Genomic DNA, 11,342 nt, shown 5'->3' with positions numbered 1-11,342 from the left:
AATGAATTTGTCACAGTTAATATTGGCTATGGTGTTGCGCTGCTTAAAACAAGGATGTAGATTTGATTCCCAGCTATGTGGCCATTTTGTTAGTTTCGTCTAGCAAACCATTTTGCCATTGTAACTATTTTGCCAACTTCTGTCTCATAACTTTAATAATAAATTCTGAATGACAAAGTTATTATGAAAAAGTTATTATGACAAAGTTGCATGTGTAACGAAAGTACCTTTTTTTCTACATTTCATACCCATCACATGCCCATATTAGCAAAAAGCATTTTAAATTTACTTCGGTATATCTCTCTCTACTGTAGTGAGGTTTGACTGTCAGCTCGAACCCATTCAAATATGATAATATCAGTAAAGCGTAGAAAAAAAATCAGACGATATTTTGCTTTGCCTTCAAAAGTAGATCGCTATGCCTTAATCCAGAGAGTTCATTATATATACACTAAAGGGGGCTCTGGCGCTAGTGTCTATGAAATTAGAATGTTGCAGCTTCCATGAGTAATCAAGTGGGCTAATTATGCACAAATGATGCACTAATTATGTACAATGACTAATTAAGTACCCGTCATTCATGAGAATGACAGGTAGTACCAGAGTTCTCTAATCTTCGTTTCTTTTGGCTCTGTTTTCTCTTTGCTGCAAGATGAAGTTCAGCAAACTTAAAAAACCCCAAGTCATCAATTTCTGGAGCCCTCCGCTGCGGCGTCTCTCATAATCATATGGTGGTTTTGGGACGTTATACCCCACATATCAATCAATCAAATTTCAGCAAACATTATTCTTCACCACCTTGACTTTTTTTAGGCTCACCGATTCTCATCGGCTCACAAAGTTCACAAAGGTCTGTTCTTTTATTTAAAACAAAACTCGACAGCAGCAATGAACAGTCACTAGCGAGTTCAAAGCCTGCAAGCACGAAGACTAGGCAAATGCATGTACTACCCATCATTCTGATGGTGGCAGCATGATCACAGCACCGAAGAGTCCAGTCTAGTTCATTTTAGGAAGCTCTGTGGCGTAACCGATCATTGGAACTGCTGTTTGTTCCGAACTACTCATAATAGCCGTATGCTGTTGTTGTTGTTCTCCTATTGTTAGTGGCCGTATGCTTTAGCATATGACCAGGAGTCTGCAGCGCCCCGGTCAGAAGGGGCATGCAACGTTGATTTGCAACTTCCGATTATTTTGTAAGCCAAACATGATGTTGACATACCTCACTTGTTGCGACGACATGCTGAAACTAAATTCTGCCTAATCCCAGCCATGTCTTGGCCTATTATCTACGGTGGTTACGAGGCATGTTATCAAAATTTTAGAAGAGATACCAGCTCAGGAACTGTAGTTCCTGCATATATAGCTGCAAGTGCAGTACAGTATTTTAATTTTATATTCATGTTTCACTGGAAATCAAATGAATAATTTGAAGTGAACCTCTTGGTTTCTATTTATATTGCTATTGGTGCCAAAAGTAGCAATGAGGGAGGGTCCCGTGAGGCTACAGTACCTTGCTCCTCCTAATTTAGAACCCTGGGCACATTTATGGATACAGTTATGGATTCAACTCCAATCGCCCCATTATTACCGAGCACAATGGAAGAAAATACTGTCCGTCACAATCAACGTAGCATTTGCATGAAATATGGCAGGCGAAGTTGCGTGCAACATGCATGAATGTTACAATGCAAGATGCCGATACTAGCATTGTTGTGGCAAATGTTTGTTTCTTTTTTTTTTTTTTGCTCTATTACGAAGCACAAAGGGGATAAATGTGATACTCAGTCTGAATAAAACAATCAGAGATGCGCCATTACTGCGGAATGACTTAAATACAAGAAAACAAGTGTTCGAAATGTCTAACCTCACAGTTGTTGCAAAGTTCAGTTGTAAATTTGGGCAGCATCACTTTTATGTTATCTAGAAAACAACCAGCAGAATTAATGAAAATTGACTTTTGCAAAAACAATTCATCAGCTCAAATTGAAAAAGTTTCTAGTGCAATATGAAGCACAAATTGTAGCAGGATTGCAGTGTAGAGGAAGTCCGTCAACAACACCAAGGAAAGAGTAAAAAAAGGCAATTTATTTACAAATGCATCTTTTTCAAAAACCTCCCTTTCTTTTTTTCCCTAGTCCTTTAGCTCATCTTCATTAGTAGGTATATGACGAGGAACACAAACAACGAGAAAATCATGAGGTAAAAGATGTAGCGGTTGTGGCCGGCCCTGCTCATCTTCACAAGTCGGCCCATCGTCGATTTCAGGATGCCCTCGCCAGCGTCAAAGTCCGTGTTCATGTCATTTAGCATTTTGTTTTGGTACTTGACTTCATGGCCAATGTCGATTGACACCTGTTGCATAAAGAACAGCCATAATAAAACCTGAGAATTTTTTTTGGTGCACTAAATTCATGCTTAAAGGGACACTAAAGTCAAATAACAATTTACGTCATAGTGAAAGCTCAATCTATGACAACATCTGAAACAACATTATTATCAACAACAGTGCCCTACTTACCGAGAAATTAAAGTAAATGCACAAAAGCACAAGCGCCGCAGTAGGACACTTTCAAAATGATCCCGATGACATCAGAAGGATCGCCTACAATTAATCACTACTTATGGATCTAACTGCACTAAATAAGAAACCTTCCGTACATTAAGAGATTCAATAAAATGTTTCTTGTTCGTTTCTGCTTAACTCACGGAAAAAATAACCGCCGGACGTTACTATGGGAAATGGCACGAGTGGTTCAAAAATTCAATTTTTGCGTGGGTACCCGGGACAGGTGGTGCCGTCTAGTGGGGCACAGTTGAAACAATAAACCTCTGCAATCTCGAAGCCAATGGCGGGAAATTTATCAATGGCTGTTGTTGCTGCCGTGGCTCCTGCTCTTTTCGGTCTGCTGCTACTAGCACAGTAAAGTCAGGAACGTTGCGCACGGCAACAGTGACGTGAATTGGTCCAGTCGGTCCGTTTCTTGAGGCGGGTAATTTGAAATGCGCTAACCCGATGCAAACCCTTAAAACGTGATTTTATTTAAAATAGGCTATTCCTTGGCACAAAAGTAAGACTACGAGGTTTCTGGGCCGCTATTTCAACAATCAACGTCGACCTAATCGTTGCCTTTAGTGTCCCTTTAAGGCATGCAGTAGGAGGAACTGTAGACTACTTTTGACCACTTGGGGTCTTTTAACGTTCACTTATGTATAAATGAATGTTGCTGCATTCCACAGCCGTGAGAAACAGATCCGTAGTGATCGACGACGGGACCCACACCCAAATACAGCTGCCATGACAAACGAGAGTTCATGTTAGGTTGGGTGCTCCACCCAACTACAGCCAGTTTCAAAATATGCCGGCCCATGTTATGATGATGGCCTGACCAAATGCATGTTGCTGATTACCTCATGTGGTAAGTCACACAATTTTTTTTTCATTTGAATTCATGATTAGGAAGTGTTAATTAACCAACATCTAATACATTGAAGCTGGGCTAGAAATTCCGATTAAAAAGTTGTACATAAGATTACAATACATCTGATTAGACAGTTTATAACTTTCTAAGTTATATTGCTTTTCTGCTACCAGCAGATGTCTGCAAAATATAAATAAATACCACATGACATGTCCACTTGCATAGTGTGACTGCAGTGCTATGTAACGTTCTGCATACAAACAATATGTTTCCCTCCCAGTGGTTCATAACAGTGATATGCATAAGCAGCGGTTGTCGCTTGTGCTGCTGCAAGCAAAATGTTTGTGAATGCACAGCCACCACCGCCATGACTGACCTATTGCCTCTTATGTTGCAGTACAGGTGGCTGAATGCTGTGGTCTACGCAGGCATTAAGGTTAAGGAGCGCAGCAATTATGATGCGCCCGGGGCTACTGTATATGGATAACTCCAGCTGCACAAGCAGATGTGTCCCACAGTACTATATTGTATTTCATGGGCATCTGATGGAAGCAGGAAAAGGCTAACGCTTAAACATTGAAAGTTAGAAATTGCCCAAATTGAAGGTTTGCAAACCTACGTACAACTTTATAACTGAAATCTTTTTGTCCGTCTGCAATGCTTCGGAAGTTAATATTATGTAACTAAAAAAGTTAGGCTGAACACACACACACACAGAAAAATCTACTTGCTCCATGCAATAGTCAGCAATGTTCGTATAGTTGTACCATAAAGTGCATCGATATATTTTTAAATGCTGACTACGACTTTTTTTTTTTCTGCAGAAACAAAGTGACTCATCGCTGATGAGCCAGGATAGATGACAGCAATAAATATTCAGCACCACAACCTGATGGGTAAGCTCTTACAATTCATGAGGTACAAAATAAAACATTTCTCCTGTTTAATGATTTCTATCTTTCCCATGCATGCAACGGCATTGCACAGCCGGAATGATTTGGCGCAAATTTCGTGACAATACCGCTTGCTTGGTTCTCAAAAAAAAAAAAAAAACTGGTAAGATTAACTCGTAATGGTGCACACATTTTACAACCAGGCAGGGATTCTCTGGGTTCTACTAAATGGTAGAAATTAGGTTAATTGCCGGCAAGGAGGGCACTTTTGTTGCTACTTCTTTTTAAACACAAGCTCCTACTCTTAACGAGCAACTAAATGAATCGACTAAATGGGCTTCGTTTCGATGCGTGGACCAACTTAACCACTGCTTCTCCAAATCACTGCACACGACAACCAGTGTGGGATAACATATAACGCCATACGTACCGTCTTCAGGGCCGAGATCTTCGATTTCAAGCCGTCGATGAGCTGAGAATTCTCCTCCTCCACGGTGTCTCTGTAACTGGATCCATCTGGAAGGTACACGTCCAGGTGTAATCATACGAAACTCGCGCGGCGCGATCTGGCGTGCATAATAAGAAAGAGTACGTATTTTGTGAAGGAAAGTTACAGGCAGGTAACGCCGCCAAGTGGAACGTTGTCAGAGCACCGTCGTATGAGGAAGCAGGCGCATTTATTTCATTGAGATGATCCAAAATAACGACGACTGTCCTTGCGGTCGTTTGGTGTGCTGTCGCCGCAGGCATTTACATAAGCAAAGTTTAAGGCGACTACCACGCATACTCAGGAAAAGGTTTACTGCTAACCGGTTTGAAGCGGCCACGCGATTTAGCTGACACAACAGTGAACACACCGATACCAGCGTCGAAAAGATCGCACCAACGTAACGAAACTAGTTTAATCGTCTCTGACAGACGTCCTGTGAACACAGCTGCTCCAACAAGTACGCAAGCATCGACAGATATGCAATACCACGGGGCTTAAGAAGGTAGAGCGTACTCACTGGGATATCCTTGTGAGGAAGCTTGGGCTCGTCGCATTTTGGCAATATTTTCGGTGGCCCGCCGAGTATCAAAACTTGCCGATAATTACAAGATCCATTCGGCACAGCGGCGCGCTGCCCAGCGCTCGAGCAAACAGACTTGTGCTACGTCATCAAAGCGCGTCTTACGTCACTGCAGCTACGTCACGTATAGTATCAGTGTAGCCTGACCAGAGCCACTAGAGCTAGAAAACCACGCTTTTTAGCCGTGCCCGTTAAATAAACAAAAAATATTTTGATGTTATTGTTCTAAAAATCTTTACAAAAAGTTTAATATAAATGATTCCAATTTTTAAAAGTTTTCTGCTCGAACCAGGTTCAACGCTCGATACTAATTCAAATAGCGCTGACTTATAAACCGAAAGTAGATAAAAATTGTCAACTAAGCCGCGCTGAAATTTCGCCGTTGTAAGCCGAGTCAATCCGTGGTTGTAAAAAGAAATCCGTGTTGTTGATTGTCGGGTGTTCTGTGTTATTGTGATGTGCCGTGAAGCATCCGTGAAGTGTGTTTTTGGTTCTGATTATTTTTAGCTGTTATTTCTGCTGCGGATTCTCCGAGACTGCTGTGACAGCAGTTCCACTGTCCGTGGGAGACTCCCAGTTTCTGTTTCTGACCTCCAAAAATGGTAAGTAGACAGTTTTTTTTTTCACAAACAGAACCTTGCCGTTTTTTCTGTGTATTACTCGGATTGGTTGATCTTTCGAAAATCTGAACTTTAAGATATGGTCGGTTGTCTTCTGCCGAGGCCACGATGGTGCCACATCGAGTGTAGTGTATGTGCCCTTCTTTCTGGGACAACCGCTTATCTGGCCAATACAATTCTGGTCAGAAACAACCGATCGAATTTAATACTTGCGGGTGCGCCCGTATCCCGGCCGCCTGTTTACAAAGCACTTCGGTTGATCGCAGCAAGATACCAAATAATGAGTGTCACGTCAACTTAATTTTGTCTTGTACGACGATTGCTTGTTGTAGGACATATTTTTTCTTCTTCTCCTACCTGTGATAGTCTCTCAGCGGCCGATGTGTCGCACTAGCTAGTAGTGTGTGTTGTAGGGCTCGTACTTGGTTGTACCCAAAGAAACTCTAATGTATACAGCTCTGGTTCATCTTAGAGGGATAACAACGACAGTGATTCGACCTTGTCCCTGAGAGGCCTGCAACCTACTCTGTACCGCTTCACGGTTCTATTTTGTCATCGTCACTACTGCCAGGGGCAGGGTCTACAGTGCCGGCAGGTACAACGCAACCTGCTGTGAGCACGTTGACAGCTTGGTCGTGTGATTGCAGCCATCTAGTTGGGGCGCAGTGCCAGTAATATTCTTTTCTGCCTACCCTGCCGGCAAAATACAGTTCCTAATCATGTTTGAGTTTAGTTTATTCAACCACGTGACAAGTACACTAAAATACAATGTATACGTGGTTTGGTGCGAAGAGAAAAATGCTTCATTTCGCAGCTTGACTGGCCCCTTCACCCAGAAAAAAAATCTAAACTACAAATTTACAAAAAATTACAAACATTACAGGCAGCGGAAAGCGACAATACAAAAATAAACACGCATGTGGCCCGCGACAGCAAATAATAAAATCACAACTCTAAAATACATACAAAAATATTCATAACAAAGCAATGCATGAAAGAATAAAAACTCAATAACCATTACAGAAATCACCCAACATTCATTTACAACACAATCAGCACATCCGATTTAACATTTCAGTTTTAGACAATATACGCAGATTATCAGTTGTTAGTTTCCATTTGTTCATCACATTTGGAAGGCGGCAAGGTTTGTCATGTAATACTCAAGCATTTATCTTTCTTTTTGACCAGGCTGAGAGGAAGGCAGTGAACAAGTACTACCCGCCAGAATGGACTCCTGGCCATGGCTCGATCAACAAGTTCCGCAACTCTCATCCGCTGCGCGACAGAGCCCGAAAGCTGCACCTGGGAATTCTTGTAATCAGGTGCGTACACTACTTTGTTCTATCGCGAGACGCTAGACGAAGACCAGGGCTGAACCGGCCGGTGCAAAGGGACACTTGTGTGAAACAGTGGGGGTGCTTACAACGATAACGTATTCATTTGGGAACTCCCTGTGCATTAGTCCCACAATCTCATGATCACGAAGGAAGTTTTGCTGCAAGTAATAAAGACGCTTCGTGACTTGCTGGTTAACCTGAATGCCGCATGAGCAGGACTTCCCAGTCACAGAAATTTGGTTTTCATATACAAATCTTTATCGTAGTGTTTTTTGGTGAAGATTGCTATATTTGAAAAGAAATCTTTGTTGCATCCTGCTGCTGTCCACAAGATTTATGGTTTGATTCATGGGCCAGTGCAGTGGCTCTTTCACAAGAGAGAAATGAAAAAGTACTCATGTGCCACACCTTTGGTGTATGAAGGAAAGAACTATACATTTATTGGAGCACTGACATCAAATTTACTCGTGTCAAGATTTTTGCCACGAGTAGCTATCGACCCCCTAGTAGCGATTCGCGACCTAAAACGCATCTGATGTACGAATGAACATCTGTAATATGATTAATATATCCGCTATCGAACATGGTTCAAAATAGGTCGAAAGCCCGCCAAATTGTAGTGCTGTCAGTGCTACCTCGCAGCCACGTCGAGGCCGCTGCACAGCTGACGCTCCTTCCTCGAAAAATGTTGACGTCGCGCACATTGGCATTTCTTCTGCTAGGAGCGCACGTGCAGTCAGTCCAGCTGGGTCTCTGATGATGTAGACTAAAGCCCCTCCACGCGTTTTCCGCCAGTTAGGTTAAGTAGCGCCAACTCGTTCTTTCCTTCTCCCTTTAGCCCCGGCCTCGAGAAGAGGCCTTGTACTGCCAGTGAAACCTAGCTGGTTCGCCAACACAGGATTTACCCTGTAGCAGCTCGGCGCAAAGTGAAGTGAGCAAATGGGGCTGTTCTTCACAGGTGTCCTGTCCCTCTGTCCACCGGCGTGTATGAAGTCAACCCACTGACTGCGTTGAGGTTCGTGGCTTGGAAAGGCACGAAATGCCACGCAATTTCCGCTTTTACCGCTCCTCGATGCAGGTTCTCACTGTGCAGTGGTTCCCCGGCATTCTGTCAGGTATAGTCACTCTGAATGATCGTACTCACGCTGTGGAGCACACGTCAAATCAGTCGATGCGACACAATGAATCACACGCGCGCTTCAACGCAGCAAGGAGAGCCATTAGTGGGAACTTGGCCGGGAGTCGGCTCCAAACCCACTTAGATTGTCGACGCCATTGTTGCTAGCTTATCGTCACTCAGGATGGTATTTTTGGAATTTATCACACCGAACACGTAGCACTAGTGTCGATGTCGCAGGGCAGTCTGTTTTCTGTTTTTTCTCCTTAGCTTTTCTACACTGTTTGACATCGAAATAAAATAACTTTCACGCGACGGATGCCATTCAAATTTGTCCAAGAAGACCTATGCATACCAAGCGATAGAATGATGGGCACATCTCGTTCTTGAAATTTGATGTCAGTGTTCCTTTAATGGCTTGTTTTTCTTTATTAGTTACAATTTTAAAGGGAAGCTAACGGCAACTTTCAAGTCTACATTGATTGTTGAAATAGCAGTCCAGGAACCTTTTAGTGCTACTTTTGTGCCAATGAAGTGCTTATTTTGAAATAAAATCATGTTTTAGTGGTCCGCATTGGGTGAGCGCACTTCAAGTTACCTGCCTCGAGAAGTGGACCATTTCACGTCACTGTGGCCGTGCACAACGTTGCCCGGCTTTACTGCGCGGCCGCTGACACTAGTAGCAGCTGAACAAAAGCAGTGGAGTCACAGCAGCAACAATGGTCATTGATCAATTTTCTGCCATTGGCTCCAACATGGCAGACGTGTCTTGGTTCAACTGGGTCCCGCTAGATGGCACGATCTGTTCACTTTAACCATGCAAAAATTGAATTCTTTAACCGCTCGCGCCATTCTCCATAGTAACATCTGGCAGTTCTTTCTTCTATGAATTAAACAGACATGAACAAGCAGCATTTCATTATGTCGCTTGATGCACGGAAGGTTTTTTATTTAGTGCAGCTAGTTTGATTACTAGTGTTTAATTGTAGGGGGTACCTGTGATGTAATTTTTCGAATGACCTATCATAGCGCATGTGTTCTCTTGCATTTACCTTAATTTGTTGCTGAGCAGGGCACTGGTATTGATAATATTGTCATTTTATACATTGTCATGCATTGAGATTTCACTCTGACATAAATTTTTATTTGGCTTTAGTGTTCCTTTAATGAGTTCTTACAGGCAATCATGCCAAGGAAAGTATAGAGGATGTATATATGAGGTAACTGTAATGTAAATGTGAATTCTCATTTACATTACAGTCACCTCATAGAGCATCCCCCATATTCTCTTTGGCATGATTGCCTATTAGACCTCCTTAATACCTTTGCTGTACGTTCACAAGCGGAGGGATTCGACTTTAGTATTTGTTGTGCTCCTGTTTCACTTTGATTCGTTACGTTCCGATAGTGAATGAACAAATCGTTGATGTGGGACGACTTCATTCACCAACAGTCTTTAATGAATGTAATTTTATAATGTTGCTTCAATAAGACTATGTCACCAGGCCATGCAATACTTGCAGCTAGGTCTATTGGTTCATATTCAGTAATGACAGAGGAGAGCTAACTAGAGCACGCACATCATATTCGTTTTTCTTTATTCATGCTTTGGTGCCATCCGCCTCGGTGCGTAGTGGTTACGGGGCTCGGCTGCTGACCCGCAGGTCACAGGTTCAATCCCGGATGGGGGGGTCACATTTCGATGGAGAGAGTAATTGTAGAGGCCCATGTACTCTGCGATGTCGGTGCACATTAAGGAACACCAGATGGTCAAAATTTCGGAGCCTTCCACTACGGTGTCTCTCGTAATCATATCGTGGTTTCGGGACGTAAAACACCAGCAGTTGTCATTATTACATGTTTTGGTGCTTTTAACTTTATCGAGCATTCCTTTATTTTCACCGGGCACACAACCTGCCTGTACGCTCGTGAGCACCGAGATTCGTTATTGTTCGCTCAGGTTCGAGATGCCGTACAACATTTGGTGCGAAGGCTGCGGCAACCACATTGGCACGGGTGTTCGCTACAACGCGGAGAAGTCCAAGGTGGGAATGTATTACACGACGCCCGTATACAAGTTCCGCATGAAGTGCCACCTGTGCGACAACCACTTTGAAATCAAGACTGATCCGCAGGTAAGTGGTCATTGTTGCATTTGGAGAAAAATGTGCCCTCTTTTCTTCTTTTTTGTAGTCGCCGTCATTTTATTAACCCTAAAGGTCAAGTCCGATTTATGTTTGTTCTGCCAGTTTGTGCTGTTACTGTGAAAAGTGCATCCTGCTTGTGAAAAGCGCACTTTGCATTGTTTTTTTCTGCGACAAGAAGTCACGTGCAGAGGCTTGTTTTACCATTTTTCTATGTGTGGGCACATCATTTCATAGTTTATATTCATTTTACTGCTGTGAAGGAAAACAATAATAGTACACACATAAAACATATATGCTTTGAGAAAACTCTCAGTTAGCATTTTACGAAATACATCTGCAGTACACAGGTTGTCATGCACTAAATGCTTACTTTGATGTGAGCGCAATGTGCTAAGAATTTCCCATGTAAAAAGGTTGGTCATGGTAGTGCTACGCAATAATACTTAAAACTTATCTTGCTCATGTGGATGTTTTGGTTATTGCTGTAGAACATGCATCGCACTATATCAAATTTTTGTTTGGCATATATAAGGACAGAAATACATGCATTCCATCACTTCCCAGTAAACATGTTTATGTCAAGCCATATTAAATGGATTTATCCTGAATGTATCGCTTTGTAAACATTGTTAACCTCCAGTTCTAATGCAAAGCTTGTTCTAGACTAAATTATATTAAAATTCTGGTTTGCTACACTCCTACTGAAAATAAGCTCTAAAAGCATCAGTTCTGA

The 11,342-nt window shown here is 42.4% G+C and overlaps 2 protein-coding genes across 4 annotated transcripts in view; one reads left to right on the top strand and one right to left on the bottom strand.

Annotated features, from left to right (window-relative positions):
• The window catches only part of LOC119180724 (coiled-coil domain-containing protein 130 homolog), a 28,801-nt gene that overhangs the window by 5,183 nt on the left and 12,276 nt on the right, over window positions 1–11,342 (top strand). Inside the window, exons 2-6 of one of the 3 annotated variants that reach the window (XM_075875152.1) lie at window positions 3,241–3,419; window positions 4,247–4,318; window positions 5,893–5,987; window positions 7,197–7,330; window positions 10,423–10,597. In XM_075875152.1, the coding sequence (XP_075731267.1) occupies window positions 5,985–5,987; window positions 7,197–7,330; window positions 10,423–10,597 (312 nt within the window). In that variant the 5' untranslated portion in view covers window positions 3,241–3,419; window positions 4,247–4,318; window positions 5,893–5,984. Of the gene's footprint in view, window positions 1–3,240; window positions 3,420–4,246; window positions 4,319–5,778; window positions 5,988–7,196; window positions 7,331–10,422; window positions 10,598–11,342 lie in introns of those variants that run through there. The other 2 variants (XM_037431854.2, XM_075875153.1) reach the window with 2 other exon arrangements.
• On the bottom strand, window positions 2,067–5,484 carry LOC119181063 (BET1 homolog). The gene is made up of 3 exons (XM_037432239.2): window positions 5,323–5,484; window positions 4,746–4,831; window positions 2,067–2,355 (listed from the first exon to the last, which is right to left on the bottom strand). The coding sequence occupies exons 1-3, from the start codon at window positions 5,357–5,359 to the stop codon at window positions 2,143–2,145; spliced, it is 336 nt and encodes a 111-aa protein (XP_037288136.1). The 5' UTR covers window positions 5,360–5,484; the 3' UTR covers window positions 2,067–2,142.

This window comes from Rhipicephalus microplus, chromosome 10, assembly GCF_043290135.1.
Source record: "Rhipicephalus microplus isolate Deutch F79 chromosome 10, USDA_Rmic, whole genome shotgun sequence".
Lineage (NCBI taxonomy): Eukaryota > Metazoa > Arthropoda > Arachnida > Ixodida > Ixodidae > Rhipicephalus > Rhipicephalus microplus.
Note: the sequence above shows the minus strand (reverse complement) of the source record. Positions and strands in the feature narration are given on the sequence as shown.